Source organism: Blennius ocellaris, assembly GCF_963422515.1.
Source record: "Blennius ocellaris genome assembly, chromosome: 12".
In the NCBI taxonomy this organism is placed as follows: domain Eukaryota; kingdom Metazoa; phylum Chordata; class Actinopteri; order Blenniiformes; family Blenniidae; genus Blennius; species Blennius ocellaris.
Window position 1 is genome coordinate 3,603,179 of NC_137661.1, and position 17,236 is coordinate 3,620,414.

The following is a 17,236-nucleotide window of genomic DNA, read 5'->3' on the forward strand; positions in this document are numbered from 1 at the left end:
ACTACACTGATAACCAGGGGAAACAAACTGACTACACTCTGATAACCAGGGGAAACAAACTGACTACACTGATAACCAGGGGAAACAAACTGACTACACTCTGATAACCAGGGGAAACAAACTGACTACACTGATAACCAGGGGAAACAAACTGACTACACTCTGATAACCAGGGGAAACAAACTGACTACACTCTGATAACCAGGGGAAACAAACTGACTACACTCTGATAACCAGGGGAAACAAACTGACTACTCTGATAACCAGGGGAAACAAACTGACTACACTCTGATAACCAGGGGAAACAAACTGACTACTCTGATAACCGGGGGAAACAAACTGACTACACTCTGATAACCAGGGGAAACAAACTGACTACTCTGATAACCGGGGGAAACAAACTGACTACACTCTGATAACCAGGGGAAACAAACTGACTACACTCTGATAACCAGGGGAAACAAACTGACTACTCTGATAACCAGGGGAAACAAACTGACTACACTCTGATAACCAGGGGAAACAAACTGACTGCACTGATAACCAGGGGAAACAAACTGACTACACTCTGATAACCAGGGGAAACAAACTGACTGCACTGATAACCAGGGGAAACAAACTGACTACACTCTGATAACCAGGGGAAACAAACTGACTACACTCTGATAACCAGGGAAACAAACTGACTACACTCTGATAACCAGGGGAAACAAACTGACTACACTCTGATAACCAGGGGAAACAAACTGACTACTCTGATAACCAGGGGAAACAAACTGACTACACTGATAACCAGGGAAAACAAACTGACTACACTCTGATAACCAGGGAAAACAAACTGACTACACTCTGATAACCAGGGGAAACAAACTGACTACACTGATAACCAGGGGAAACAAACTGACTACTCTGATAACCAGGGGAAACAAACTGACTACACTCTGATAACCAGGGGAAACAAACTGACTACACTCTGATAACCAGGGAAACAAACTGACTACACTCTGATAACCAGGGGAAACAAACTGACTACACTGATAACCAGGGGAAACAAACTGACTAAACTCTGATAACCAGGGGAAACAAACTGACTACACTGATAACCAGGGGAAACAAACTGACTACACTCTGATAACCAGGGGAAACAAACTGACTACACTCTGATAACCAGGGGAAACAAACTGACTACACTCTGATAACCAGGGGAAACAAACTGACTACACTGATAACCAGGGGAAACAAACTGACTGCACTGATAACCAGGGGAAACAAACTGACTACACTCTGATAACCAGGGGAAACAAACTGACTACACTCTGATAACCAGGGGAAACAAACTGACTACACTCTGATAACCAGGGGAAACAAACTGACTGCACTGATAACCAGGGGAAACAAACTGACTACACTCTGATAACCAGGGGAAACAAACTGACTACACTGATAACCAGGGGAAACAAACTGACTACACTCTGATAACCAGGGAAAACAAACTGACTACACTCTGATAACCAGGGGAAACAAACTGACTACGCTCTGATAACCAGGGGAAACAAACTGACTACACTCTGATAACCAGGGGAAACAAACTGACTACACTCTGATAACCAGGGGAAACAAACTGACTACACTGATAACCAGGGGAAACAAACTGACTGCACTGATAACCAGGGGAAACAAACTGACTACACTCTGATAACCAGGGGAAACAAACTGACTACACTGATAACCAGGGGAAACAAACTGACTACACTCTGATAACCAGGGGAAACAAACTGACTACACTCTGATAACCAGGGGAAACAAACTGACTACACTCTGATAACCATGGGAAACAAACTGACTGCACTGATAACCAGGGGAAACAAACTGACTACACTCTGATAACCAGGGGAAACAAACTGACTACACTCTGATAACCAGGGGAAACAAACTGACTAAACTCTGATAACCAGGGAAAACAAACTGACTACACTCTGATAACCAGGGAAAACAAACTGACTACACTGATAACCAGGGGAAACAAACTGACTAAACTCTGATAACCAGGGGAAACAAACTGACTACGCTCTGATAACCAGGGGAAACAAACTGACTACACTCTGATAACCAGGGGAAACAAACTGACTACACTCTGATAACCAGGGGAAACAAACTGACTGCACTGATAACCAGGGGAAACAAACTGACTACACTCTGATAACCAGGGGAAACAAACTGACTACACTGATAACCAGGGGAAACAAACTGACTACACTCTGATAACCAGGGGAAACAAACTGACTACACTGATAACCAGGGGAAACAAACTGACTACACTCTGATAACCAGGGGAAACAAACTGACTACACTCTGATAACCAGGGGAAACAAACTGACTACACTCTGATAACCAGGGGAAACAAACTGACTACACTCTGATAACCAGGGGAAACAAACTGACTACACTGATAACCAGGGGAAACAAACTGACTACACTCTGATAACCAGGGGAAACAAACTGACTACACTGATAACCAGGGGAAACAAACTGACTACACTCTGATAACCAGGGGAAACAAACTGACTACACTGATAACCAGGGGAAACAAACTGACTACACTCTGATAACCAGGGGAAACAAACTGACTACACTCTGATAACCAGGGGAAACAAACTGACTACACTCTGATAACCAGGGGAAACAAACTGACTACTCTGATAACCAGGGGAAACAAACTGACTACACTCTGATAACCAGGGGAAACAAACTGACTACACTCTGATAACCAGGGGAAACAAACTGACTACACTCTGATAACCAGGGGAAACAAACTGACTACTCTGATAACCAGGGGAAACAAACTGACTACACTCTGATAACCAGGGGAAACAAACTGACTACACTCTGATAACCAGGGGAAACAAACTGACTGCACTGATAACCAGGGGAAACAAACTGACTACACTCTGATAACCAGGGGAAACAAACTGACTGCACTGATAACCAGGGGAAACAAACTGACTACACTCTGATAACCAGGGGAAACAAACTGACTACACTCTGATAACCAGGGAAACAAACTGACTACACTCTGATAACCAGGGGAAACAAACTGACTACACTCTGATAACCAGGGGAAACAAACTGACTACTCTCATAACCAGGGGAAACAAACTGACTACACTGATAACCAGGGAAAACAAACTGACTACACTCTGATAACCAGGGAAAACAAACTGACTACACTCTGATAACCAGGGGAAACAAACTGACTACACTGATAACCAGGGGAAACAAACTGACTACTCTGATAACCAGGGGAAACAAACTGACTACACTCTGATAACCAGGGGAAACAAACTGACTACACTCTGATAACCAGGGGAAACAAACTGACTACACTGATAACCAGGGGAAACAAACTGACTAAACTCTGATAACCAGGGGAAACAAACTGACTACACTGATAACCAGGGGAAACAAACTGACTACACTCTGATAACCAGGGGAAACAAACTGACTACACTCTGATAACCAGGGGAAACAAACTGACTACACTGATAACCAGGGGAAACAAACTGACTACACTCTGATAACCAGGGGAAACAAACTGACTACACTGATAACCAGGGGAAACAAACTGACTGCACTGATAACCAGGGGAAACAAACTGACTACACTGATAACCAGGGGAAACAAACTGACTACACTGATAACCAGGGGAAACAAACTGACTACACTGATAACCAGGGGAAACAAACTGACTGCACTGATAACCAGGGGAAACAAACTGACTACACTGATAACCAGGGGAAACAAACTGACTACACTCTGATAACCAGGGGAAACAAACTGACTACACTCTGATAACCAGGGGAAACAAACTGACTACACTGATAACCAGGGGAAACAAACTGACTACACTGATAACCAGGGGAAACAAACTGACTACTCTGATAACCAGGGGAAAAAAACTGACTACACTCTGATAACCAGGGGAAACAAACTGACTACACTCTGATAACCAGGGGAAACAAACTGACTACCCTCTGATAACCAGGGGAAACAAACTGACTACACTGATAACCAGGGGAAACAAACTGACTGCACTGATAACCAGGGGAAACAAACTGACTACACTGATAACCAGGGGAAACAAACTGACTACACTGATAACCAGGGGAAACAAACTGACTGCACTGATAACCAGGGGAAACAAACTGACTACACTGATAACCAGGGGAAACAAACTGACTACACTCTGATAACCAGGGGAAACAAACTGACTACACTCTGATAACCAGGGGAAACAAACTGACTACACTGATAACCAGGGGAAACAAACTGACTACACTCTGATAACCAGGGGAAACAAACTGACTACACTCTGATAACCAGGGGAAACAAACTGACTACACTGATAACCAGGGGAAACAAACTGACTACACTGATAACCAGGGGAAACAAACTGACTACTCTGATAACCAGGGGAAAAAAACTGACTACACTCTGATAACCAGGGGAAACAAACTGACTGCACTGATAACCAGGGGAAACAAACTGACTACACTCTGATAACCAGGGGAAACAAACTGACTGCACTGATAACCAGGGGAAACAAACTGACTACACTCTGATAACCAGGGGAAAATAACTGACTACACTCTGATAACCAGGGGAAACAAACTGACTACACTCTGATAACCAGGGAAACAAACTGACTGCACTGATAACCAGGGGAAACAAACTGACTACACTCTGATAACCAGGGGAAACAAACTGACTGCACTGATAACCAGGGGAAACAAACTGACTACACTCTGATAACCAGGGGAAAATAACTGACTACACTCTGATAACCAGGGGAAACAAACTGACTACACTCTGATAACCAGGGAAACAAACTGACTACACTCTGATAACCAGGGGAAACAAACTGACTACTCTGATAACCAGGGGAAACAAACTGACTACACTCTGATAACCAGGGAAAACAAACTGACTACACTGATAACCAGGGGAAACAAACTGACTAAACTCTGATAACCAGGGAAAACAAACTGACTACACTCTGATAACCAGGGGAAACAAACTGACTACACTGATAACCAGGGGAAACAAACTGACTAAACTCTGATAACCAGGGGAAACAAACTGACTACACTCTGATAACCAGGGGAAACAAACTGACTACACTGATAACCAGGGGAAACAAACTGACTTCACTGATAACCAGGGGAAACAAACTGACTACACTGATAACCAGGGGAAACAAACTGACTACACTCTGATAACCAGGGGAAACAAACTGACTGCACTGATAACCAGGGGAAACAAACTGACTACACTCTGATAACCAGGGGAAACAAACTGACTACACTCTGATAACCAGGGAAACAAACTGACTACACTCTGATAACCAGGGGAAACAAACTGACTACACTCTGATAACCAGGGGAAACAAACTGACTACTCTGATAACCAGGGGAAACAAACTGACTACACTCTGATAACCAGGGGAAACAAACTGACTACACTCTGATAACCAGGGGAAACAAACTGACTACACTCTGATAACCAGGGAAACAAACTGACTACACTCTGATAACCAGGGGAAACAAACTGACTACACTGATAACCAGGGGAAACAAACTGACTACACTGATAACCAGGGAAAACAAACTGTAAAAACTCTGATAACCAGGGGAAACAAACTGACTACACTCTGATAACCAGGGGAAACAAACTGACTACTCTGATAACCAGGGGAAACAAACTGACTAAACTCTGATAACCAGGGGAAACAAACTGACTACACTCTGATAACCAGGGGAAACAAACTGACTACACTCTGATAACCAGGGGAAACAAACTGACTACACTCTGATAACCAGGGGAAACAAACTGACTACTCTGATAACCAGGGGAAACAAACTGACTACACTCTGATAACCAGGGGAAACAAACTGACTACACTCTGATAACCAGGGGAAACAAACTGACTGCACTGATAACCAGGGGAAACAAACTGACTACACTCTGATAACCAGGGGAAACAAACTGACTGCACTGATAACCAGGGGAAACAAACTGACTACACTCTGATAACCAGGGGAAACAAACTGACTACACTCTGATAACCAGGGAAACAAACTGACTACACTCTGATAACCAGGGGAAACAAACTGACTACACTCTGATAACCAGGGGAAACAAACTGACTACACTGATAACCAGGGGAAACAAACTGACTACACTCTGATAACCAGGGGAAACAAACTGACTACACTCTGATAACCAGGGGAAACAAACTGACTACACTCTGATAACCAGGGGAAACAAACTGACTACACTCTGATAACCAGGGGAAACAAACTGACTGCACTGATAACCAGGGGAAACAAACTGACTACACTCTGATAACCAGGGGAAACAAACTGACTGCACTGATAACCAGGGGAAACAAACTGACTACACTCTGATAACCAGCAGGCAGCACAAGTGTATTGTATGTTTTTTACATAACAGAATTAAGCGGCGGGTGGCTCCCCCACCTCTCCACCACCACTCCCTCCCACCTCTCTCCCCCACCTCTCCCCCACCACTCCCCCACCTCTCCCCCACCACTCCCCCACCACTCCCTCCCACCACTCCCTCCCACCTCTCTCCCCCACCTCTCCCCCACCACTCCCCCACCACTCCCTCCCACCACTCCCTCCCACCTCTTCCCCACACCTCTCCCCCACCTCTCCCTCCCACCTCTCCCCCACCTCTCTCCCCCACCTCTCCCTCCCACCTCTCCCCCACACCTCTCCCTCCCACCTCTCCCCCACCTCTCTCCCCCACCTCTCCCCCACACCTCTCCCCCACCTCTCTCCCCCACCTCTCCCTCCCACCTCTCCCCCACCTCTCTCCCCCACCTCTCCCTCCCACCTCTCCCCCACCTCTCCCCCACCTCTCTCCCCCACCTCTCCCTCCCACCTCTCCCCCACACCTCTCCCCCACCTCGCCCTCCCACCTCTCCCCCACCTCTCCCCCACCTCTCTCCCCCACCGCTCTCCCCCACCTCTCTCCCCCACCTCTCCCCCACCACTCCCTCCCACCTCTCCCCCACCTCTCTCCCCCACCTCTCCCCCACCTCTCTCCCCCACCGCCCTCCCCCACCGCTCTCCCCCACCTCTCTCCCCCACCTCTCTCCCCCACCACTCCCTCCCACCTCTCCCCCACCTCTCTCCCCCACCGCTCTCCCTCCCACCTCTCCCCCACCTCTCTCCCCCACACCTCTCCCCCACCTCTCTCCCCCACCACTCCCTGCCACCTCTCTCCCCCACCGCTCTCCCCCACCACTCCCTCCCACCTCTCCCCCACACCTCTCCCCCACCACTTCCTCCCACCTCTCCCCCACCTCTCTCCCCCACCGCTCCCTCCCACCCCCCCCACCTCTCTCCCCCACCACTCCCCCACCGCTCTCCCCCACCGCTCCCTCCCACCCCCCCCCCCACCTCTCTCCCCCACCCCCCACCTTTGTGTGCCGCCACAGCCTATCCCAAGGCCGTGACGTCACTCAGTAAAAGCACAACTGATGAGCCTGCATGAGGATTAACCCTCCAGACCCATTGGCTCAGACCAACAGATAAGTGATTTCTTTTGATTTAGTCCCCACCCTGTCTCTCCTCTGTTGGTGGCCCCTGGAGACAGCTGGCTTCGTGGAGGGGGGGGGGGGGGGGGGGGGGGGGGGGGGGGGGGGTATCCAATCCTTGCATTTCATTCATTGTCTCTGTCCAGCATGATTTGAAAACCTTTTCTTGTCCCAACATCTTTGGATGGCACACACTTTAATAACAATAAGCTGAATAACAGGGTGGAGGCGGATGCAGGGCTTAATGGTCTGACGGCTGCCAGGCCAGAGGAAAGATGAGACGTACCATGAACCTGAACAATTTGGAAAATGTTAATTAAAATAGGTTACATGTCGGAATAATAGTTAATGGAATTTCTGTGTAAAATATGAAAATTGACATTTTAGAAAATATGAGTGTTTTAAACTGGATGCTGCCAAAACATTTTGAAGCAGTGACATAATGACAGTCTTTGTGTCGCAGCATGTCCACTTCAAACAGAAGCATTGTGGAATGAGGTCTAAAACTGAAAAAAATAAAAAATTAGATGAACGTTTAAACAAAAGGTAGAATCTGTGTTTTCCCCATTTCCTTAGGATTTCTTATTTTGGCTATTAACCAAAGTAGTGCCTCCCCTGTCATGTGGTTGTTTCTTAAGGTCTCAAGCACTTTGAGATGTTAAATGAAAAGTGAATTAAAAATAAAATAGAATTATTATGATTATCATTCCCAGTTATAGTTTGCAGGCTGGTCCAGCACTTTTTAATAGAAATACAGCCATCATACTATCATATCAAAGTGACAAAGAAAGAACTTTCTTCTTCTCCACCTTCATCCTTCATCAATAAGCTCAGACTCAGCCAAGGAAACATGCTAGCGTTTGCTTTTCCCCCGTATGAATTTCATCCCAGATTAGTGGAGACACTGATTCATTTATTTAGGTTTTCCAGAGCTCATGTTGTGATTCATAACCCAGACATATTTTGAAAGTAGTGCTGAGTTACAGCTGGAGGATGCTGATATAAATTAATTTACTTTCTGAACTTGTCCAGAAGTGTCAAATGTTAATTCTGGATTTCTGCGAAGCGTGAATGAGGAGCGACCCATTTGAAAGAGTGTTGACACAATGACCCTCAATATTGTTGACAATATTCTTTGGCTGTTGCCATGTTTACTCCACCGTCTTTCACAGACCAGTAAACTCCTCCTGATCTTTACTTCTAAAAGCTTCTCTGGGATGCTCTTTCTATGTAATGTTGTCTACCAAGTTCCAGTCAAACTCATGAGCTGTGATTTTCCTTTTAACTTTCTTTTAAAAAAAAGTGTCGCTGGCATAACGTTCAAGGCGTGCGTTTGAATAATTAACAAGCTCGATCATGTCAGACTGCACGTCGCTGCATTCTGCTTGTATTCACGCTGCAGGCAGTCTTGGTAAAGGGAACGTTGCCTGACGCCTCGCGGTGTGTGAGTCTGTTCCCTCCTGTGTTGCCGTACCTCGGCTGGTGTAGATGTCTTCTGTTCCTGCAGTCTGACCAATCAGGTGATACTGGTTGAGCCGGGAGCCTTCCTCAGCCACCACCACAGATTTTGCTGCCCCTTGAGTCCATGTGTAGACCACCTCCGAAACCGGATAGGCATCTAAACACAGATAAAACACACATATGTAGATATATTGATTATTTTCAACCAATGAGAGACTCCAGCTTCAGTTTTTTTTCGACATCCATTTTCACCTGTAATAGAACTAACCAGTGCGTCTAACCCAGGGGTGGTCAATCCTGGCCCTGGAGGGCCGCAGCCCTGCAGGTTTTAGACCAGGGGTGGTCAATCCTGGCCCTGGAGGGCCGCAGCCCTGCAGGTTTTAGACCAGGGGTGGTCAATCCTGGTCCTGGAGGGCCGCAGCCCTGCAGGTTTTAGACCAGGGGTGGTCAATCCTGGCCCTGGAGGGCCGCAGCCCTGCAGGTTTTAGACCAGGGGTGGTCAATCCTGGCCCTGGAGGGCCGCAGCCCTGCAGGTTTTAGACCAGGGGTGGTCAATCCTGGTCCTGGAGGGCCGCAGCCCTGCAGGTTTTAGACCAGGGGTGGTCAATCCTGGTCCTGGAGGGCCGCAGCCCTGCAGGTTTTAGACCAGGGGTGGTCAATCCTGGTCCTGGAGGGCCGCAGCCCTGCAGGTTTTAGACCAGGGGTGGTCAATCCTGGCCCTGGAGGGCCGCAGCCCTGCAGGTTTTAGACCAGGGGTGGTCAATCCTGGTCCTGGAGGGCCGCAGTCCTGCAGGTTTGAGATGTTTCCCTGCTCAAACACACCTGTTATCATGACGAGGCTCTGCAGAAAGCTTAACGAGGAGCCACTAATTGCTGTATGGATGTGAGGAGACATCTAAAACATGCAGGGCTGCGGCCCTCCAGGCCCAGGATTGCCCACCCCTGATCTAACCAGTGGCAGTGAATTTAAAGCCCAACAGACATAAAGCAGGTGGAAAAAGACGTCCACGTCAATCTGCTTGGATGAGATGAGTGGTGCAGTGAACCAAGCACAAGAACTGGATTTGGCTGGTGACAGAAAGCTGAAGACACGAGGAAGTATATTAAGCAAATGTTCTCATCTGATATTATAGAATTCAAATGCTCTGCGAATATGAAACAATTTAGTTTTAAACTTCTCAAAACACTTTTGAATCATTGGGTTACTTATGTTTTAGATAAACTTCTGGCATTTCTGACAAATATTTCAGTCTTTATGTGCTGCAATACATTTTGGTTCAAGTTCATCTTTTATGAGTTAATTAAGGAAAACCATGTGTGCACGTTTCTTCCGACTGGTGAAAAACCCTTATTTTCTTTAATGTAACATTGATATATGTAAAAGGTTTATAAGAAGAGAAACACTTCCTGTTACTATCATAGTATGGCTGCAGCATTCAGATGCTGGAGGCCAGAGCAGTGTGACAGGGAGATTTTCTCATTGGAAGTACCAGGGAAAGGCTTACAGAGTGTTTGAATACAAGTAATAAATGTGACGTTTGGCTCCCGTACTGAGTATAGTGTGATTGAAGTTGTTTGGCTTATTAGTCTAATGTTCCCTCTGAGCTTTCGTTGTTACTTCCTGTCGAGCGAAGATGAGTTTGACGAATGGCGTGTTACATGAGGGCCTTTACGTAACGGTTCGATTTTCAGTCATGCTACTTTGCAGGTAGCAGCGCTCGGGCAGATCGGATGTCAGAAAAAGCCTCATCGTGAGACGGATGAACTCACCAGGACCTCCAGTCTGCCATCAAACTACTTTGCTCCTTTCGGCTGATTGAACTCACTTCCTGAGGATGAAAATATTTTTTCCTTGTGGGTCACGCTGAAGGCTTGTGTTGGAGAAATTCTGAAGGGAACGAGGAGCGAACTCCCTGAACTCAAGGATGGTACAGAAAGTCCATTACAGATGACGCTAACACACGCGTGAGAGGATTTCAGAAAGCGGTACGACACGAAAACGCGGTTCACCTTTCACAGCCTCGCTTTTTTTTTTTTTAAGTGCGTGAAGGCGCACAGTGTTCTATGTCCTGACTGGCTAAGGAAGAACCTGCACATTGTATTCTGTGGCCTGATTGGCTAGAGGACTTAGACCCTTGTCAATCAATCTCCGTGCCGTGTCTCATGCACACGAATGCCTCGACTTGCCATCAGTGTTTGCTCAGTAAGACTCTGAAGTGCTGCGTGTTTACAAGTTTTGTTCCTGACAAACCCACAATGTCGACAAAACGTTCTGCACCGACAAAGGAACCTGCAGTCGCAGCCAAAAGGCAGAGGAATGTTTATGTTTTAAAATCTACAGAGGTTTCAACTTTGGGAGTTGAAACAAGGGAAATGTGAGAAAATATTCATTCCTGTCTGAGAAGAGTGTATAAAGTGTGTGGTGAAGGGTTTTACTGCCTTAAAACATATATAATACTTGTAAAAAAAAAAAAAAGTGTCAACTACTTCATGGATTTCGCTTCTTGCAGGATGTTTTTAGAACGTGAGCCCCATGATGAACGAGGGACCAGTGTATTTACGAAGGCAAAAACCAACTGGAAATAGGTGGAAACCAGATGAGGATGTGAGTGGACACCTTACGGATGCTTTAGTTTCAGCATGAAGAGCTCAGAGAGGCTTTGGTAATTCAGCTGTTAGTGTGAAAGTTTTGCCTCAACACTGGTCAATTCTTTCATTTCATTTCATTCTCTGCGTCACTCAGTTCAATTTCTCAAAAAGAACTGGGAAAACAATGGAGTTGCATAGAGAGGGGGAACTCATCAGCAGAACGACATTACCAGTGGCCTTCACCTCTGGGATGATGAAACTTCATGTGGCTCTAGTGAAGCAACATCCCAGATTTACAGCCATCGTCGACTTTTCTGAGTCATTACACTTTGGATGATATGTAGACATGTGATCTACTCATTGCCATAATACTGAATTTGCCTTTTTTTGGGGTCAGGCAGGTGTTTGGCTAAGTCAGTTAATGCATCAACACTCTTGTTAAATTTAGAAAAAGGTATTTTTGGCGTCTTTGAGTGCCTAGAAAAGCGCTATATAAAACCAATGCATTATAATTATTATTATTAATGAGATTCTTGCATTTGAATATTCACAGAGGAATTCCACATGGCAGTTGTGACTGTGATGGTCATGATTCCTTATTCTTGGACGTAGACAGTGAAACTTAACAGAGTTTCCAGCAACAGTGTTTGTACATAAGTCCAATTGGAAAAGTTTGTTTTGAATTTTGAATGCTAACAACTTTACACTCTTGATACAGATCAGCTTGTCAGCACCAGTTTAAGATAATCTGTAGTTCTGTCTACCTGATTTATGTTTTACACAAGACTCAAAATTCTATTTTTCTGGCTCAAAATTCGGTCTTTAAATTACTCTATCCACCCCAACCTACCAGTGGACATTTGTAACTTCCTGCTTCTCTACCTTGCTTCCGTCATACATGCATTGGCCAGTAGGGGGCACCATGAAGTTTCCCACGAGGCCGAGGTGGGTGCATCCAAGCCTCTACGCTCCATTTGAGAAACATGTCGTGTTTGCAGTGCAGCACTTTATCTTTCACCATTGCAGTTCATTACACTGGGATTATCTTGATGTCGTTGTCGAGGGCTCATGTTTTATGTGATCAGCTTGAATATATCACAACACACAGATGTTTAACTAATAGCGCCATATGACGGCTGGACGTTTGCACAGCGCGGCAGTTTGTTTCAGTCACGATCAGTATGGAGCCCAGGTCATGGTTTGCGCTGAACTATCCAGCCTTTCAATTCATATGGTTTGTTCCTGAAGCAAGCAATATCAGCAACAATGCAAACATGTTGATGGTGGAACGACAGACTCACATGTGTTATATAGACGATGCAGCAAACATCCCTGTGTGTGTATGCACGTGTTTCTCCCTCAGTCGTACTGCAGTGCAGGATCCAATTGAACAGTATTGCACTAATCCAACAACCGTGGTGTTAGAAGACTTGACTGAAATTTCAATTGACCCCAGTCAGCCAGTCTGTGGATCATCCTCCCAAAGACGCATTGTCTCATGCAAGTCTTTGTGGGACTTCTTCTTCCAGCACACATTGTTACCGTCAGCGTTGTGTAAGTAATGAATGGAAACCTGACGGTTCACTTTCTGCGGCTTCCGCAACCCAGTCCATTTCACTCATCATAGTTCGAGTCGCACCATCAGTTGATTTGCCAATGCCTCAGCTGGGTCCCAGCTAAAACCAGCGCTCAAAGGCATGAGCTGCAAAACAAGTGTAAAAGCCTCTGCAGTAAAAAAGAAGTCACAAAAGGTTGGCTAGAAATTTGACGGAAGCAACTTTAACACACTGGTTCTGGTTCTTCTCAAAGTTTTGTGCTCAGAGTGCTTCTACCGAGGCTCAGAACTCATGATTAGTTCAAGTTAAACAACAGCGCCTGAGTGACGCTGCTAAATAAAGACAGAAGAAATAAGACTGAGATTAAGCATGAATGTGGTAACTAAATGGAATAATACTCTAACACAAACTTCACCAAAATATGACGTCAATTCACTTGCAAAAACAATGTATCACTAATGAGATCCACTTAAATAACTCACTTTTCATCCTGCTGCATCGGGTTTATCAATCTGTTCTAAGCTTTTGCATTATGGAAGCCCCTTGGGGTGTGTTCAATTCTTGGTAAAACTGAAATATATTTGTACTTTTCACAACATAAACATGCAAGGGTTTGCCCAATGGCTTTGTCAAAGCACCTCATGTACCAGTTTACTTAGGAAGATGGGAGGTGATATACCGCCTCTCTAATTGGTCCATCCTCTCATCTGTTGAATCATTTCTATTGAAGCGCTGAAATCAACTTCCCTCTCATACAGATTAAAGTTGCTTCACCAGCAGAGCAGACAAACAAAACACTCTTAAACTCCAAGTAAATAACAGGGCTGCAAAGGCTGTGATCATGCTGCTGCTTCAAATTAGACGTATGTAGTTTGAGTGTGGATATTTGTAATTGTGCTGCATGTTGTAGATGTTTCTGCTCCAGCACATGTGATTCAGGGTCAGTTCATCTACTGAGCTTAATGAACAACGGTGACGAGTTCGAGCAACTATATTGTTGTTTGTACAACAGCCAAGAGGAAGATTTTGTGAAAATGTTTGTTTTATTAAGAACGCAGTCATCGCTTGCCACCATTTATAAAGCACTTAATTAGAATTTGAATGTTTCCTTATTTATAGTCAACAGATTTGGCATGTATAGAAGAAAACATGTTAAAATGTCAATAATCACACAAAGCATCTACTTTTTGTGCGTTTTTATCTTTTCAAAAATGATTTTAGAGTCCTTTTGTCCTTTTTTTTCACTATGGAAGCCAGTGAGAAGCAGACCCTCACATAAAATTGCACCATTAACAAAATATGAAGTCCACAGTGAGGACTTCAACACCAGAGATGCTCCAACCTCCAGGGCCAGGCAAAGTCATGGCGCCGTCAGAGACTCAATGAAAAGAGGGGAGGCCTGAGAGGGAGATTGAACACAAACCCATTCGAACGGCCATTACCGAGTCTCTTCCTGGCCAACTCCAGATCTCTTACCAACATGATGGGTGAAATCCTCACTATCATCAGACCTGGCTGTTCCAGAACCTCCTGGAATCTGCAGTCCAGCCTGCTGGACACTCGCTTCACAGAGCAGATGAAACGAGGAACGCAGATGTGAAGGTGGTAGATACACACTGTTGTCTGGACCTGGAGCTCAAGGTGATGAGGTGTGCACCCTTCATTCCCTGACGGGAGTTAACTGTGGCAACAATCATGGCTGTTTACATACAAGCCAAGCCAGAACGAGAGATGACTGACAATAAGACAGTCGGTGGCACACCCAAACAGTGTTCATCATAGCATATCATAGGACAGTTGACTCGTTGCTAGGATACCTACATTTCTGCACACATAATGTCACTGTTAGCTCTTTCCTAAGAAGAAGCCGAGGTTTAGAGAGAGGGACTCAGCTCTTCCACCAGGAAGCAGACAGGCATACAGTACAGCACAGGGGAAAATCCAGGAGGGAGTCAGGGAAGCAAAGCACAGACACCAACAACACATAGAAAACCAGTCCAAAGACAAGGATCGACACAGCATTTGGAGAAGCATCAAGGCACTGATGGACTATGAAAAGCAACAGGATATTTCCAGATGAGGACCCCACACTGCCTGATGTCCTGAACACTGATGATGTGTCAGGGCCTGCTCTTGCTCCTCTTTGGTCTTTGCCTTCTTCCATATGGAAAGAGGAGAGGCTGCTCCAATCACCATCCTGCAGAGAGGCGAGGCTGGTCTTTTAACAACACCAACTGACGACTGTGCTAAAGAGCATCAACATACACAAAGCAGCTGGCCCCAGTTGTCCTACTGGGGCCAGCTGTTCCAGAGAGGACATCCTCTCCACAGCAGTCCCCACGTGGAGAAACCAGACAGCTGTGTGGGAATGCTGTTCATTCTGTGTTCTTCAATTCCACCTGGAGCACGTGGATCATGTACTTCCTCACAGATAGACCAAACCTCCTCTACCCTCATCTTAAACACAGGGACTCCACAAGGCTGTGTGTTGAGCCCTCTTCTCTTCACACTATTCACACATGACTGCTCTTTGGACTCACCATCTCTAACCCCCTGACGTGGTCTGCCACCACCCAGCAGCTCATGAAGCAGGCCCACCACCTGACAGGCTGAACTCGCAGCTCTACAGCATTTCTAATGGAAACCTGCCTAAACACACGCTGATTAAAGTTCTCTTTCACATGAAGCCTTTAAAAAGATATTTTATGGTTAAAAAAATCCAGCTTTCATTTCCAGTAGCATGTAGTTTTGTTTTTAGTTGCTGAAGAACCAAAAGTCTGGCTTCATGGTGAAGTTGTGTGGGTTAGAACATCAGAATGGAGCGTCTTGTAGCGTAGCGCAGCCTCATGCAGACCTCAGCCTGCGGTCAGAACGTCATACAGGACCTGGAAGTGAAGTTACTTACAATGACGTTACCATGAAAAGCGTGAACAAAACTGCTTCGACATTCTACATTCAACCCGCAAGTCGCCGCAGCCTCAGCAGAGGCTCCACCATGTGGGGTGAAATGATCTGGTTAGTAACTTCAGGGAGTTTTGTTCTTCTCTTCAGAAGCAGTCCTGGGCTCCGTGTTCACTCTGGATTTCAGAAGCGCTCTTCCGCCTGGTCGGTGGTGATAGCTCCGCCCCCAGCTGATGATGTGTCAGGGCCTGCTCTGGCTCCTCTTTGGCCCAGTTCAGCACCAGGCTAGCTCCTGTTTGGCCCCGTCGGCTTTGGGGCTTCGACAGTGGACAGACAAAGACGTGGTGCTCCTGGTTCTTTCCGGTGGAAAAGCCCCCTCGGAGGAAGAGGTTTTTTTAATTTTTTTTAACAAAGAAAAAAAAAAGCTAAATAAAATGATGGTTGATTGATTGGTTAACAAAGTGAAGCACAGATGAAATGCATTGTTAAAAAATGTTGTGTGTTTGGTAGAAAATCTATATAATATGTTATCGTCATTAACTCTATTAGTCATGGAAGAAAGCCATTGGCTCAAAACAAAGTAAACTCTGACAGGAAAAGCTACATGGTGACAGATAACCCGTCTCAATTTGTACATTACAATTAAAAATGGGACGTAATAACTTTTATTTTCCACAAATCAAGATCATTAAGTTGAGCATTCCACAATTTTATTAAAAGAATAAGCTGAAGTTGAATCTGATGACAGAAGTATATCTCATCCATCCATCCAAAGCCATGTTTGGTGTTACATTTTGGTGACAATACCTATGTTGTCGTCTTGTTAAGCTCAGTTGTCCGCAGATCATCTTCACCATGCCTTCATGACTAAACACATTGCGTTTCTGTCATGTGGCTGGTGGATTATTTATTTGTGTAAACCAGTATCCATTGAATCAGTTAACAAATTTGCCGCAGCCTTGGAGTTGCTGTGTACGATAAAATATATGAACAACAGTGGGTGGAGGGGGAGAAGCACACTTTAGTATAGGAGTAGTGATTAACACGAGGGGGGGGGGGGTCTATACCGTAGCACTGAAAGCCTTGAGCTGTTGGGTGAGTGAAGTCC

At 45.5% G+C, this 17,236-nt stretch overlaps 2 protein-coding genes across 2 annotated transcripts in view; one reads left to right on the forward strand and one right to left on the reverse strand.

The window, feature by feature from the left end:
* The window catches only part of gabra5 (gamma-aminobutyric acid type A receptor subunit alpha5), a gene marked incomplete at its 3' end in the record, with an annotated part of 45,931 nt that overhangs the window by 11,633 nt on the left and 17,062 nt on the right, over window positions 1–17,236 (reverse strand). Inside the window, 1 exon segment of the mRNA XM_080505921.1 lies at window positions 9,096–9,239. Within this exon segment, the coding sequence (XP_080362047.1) occupies window positions 9,096–9,239 (144 nt within the window).
* gabrb3 (gamma-aminobutyric acid type A receptor subunit beta3) overlaps window positions 1–17,236 on the forward strand; it is a gene marked incomplete at both ends in the record, with an annotated part of 93,615 nt that overhangs the window by 3,674 nt on the left and 72,705 nt on the right. The window lies entirely within an intron of this gene.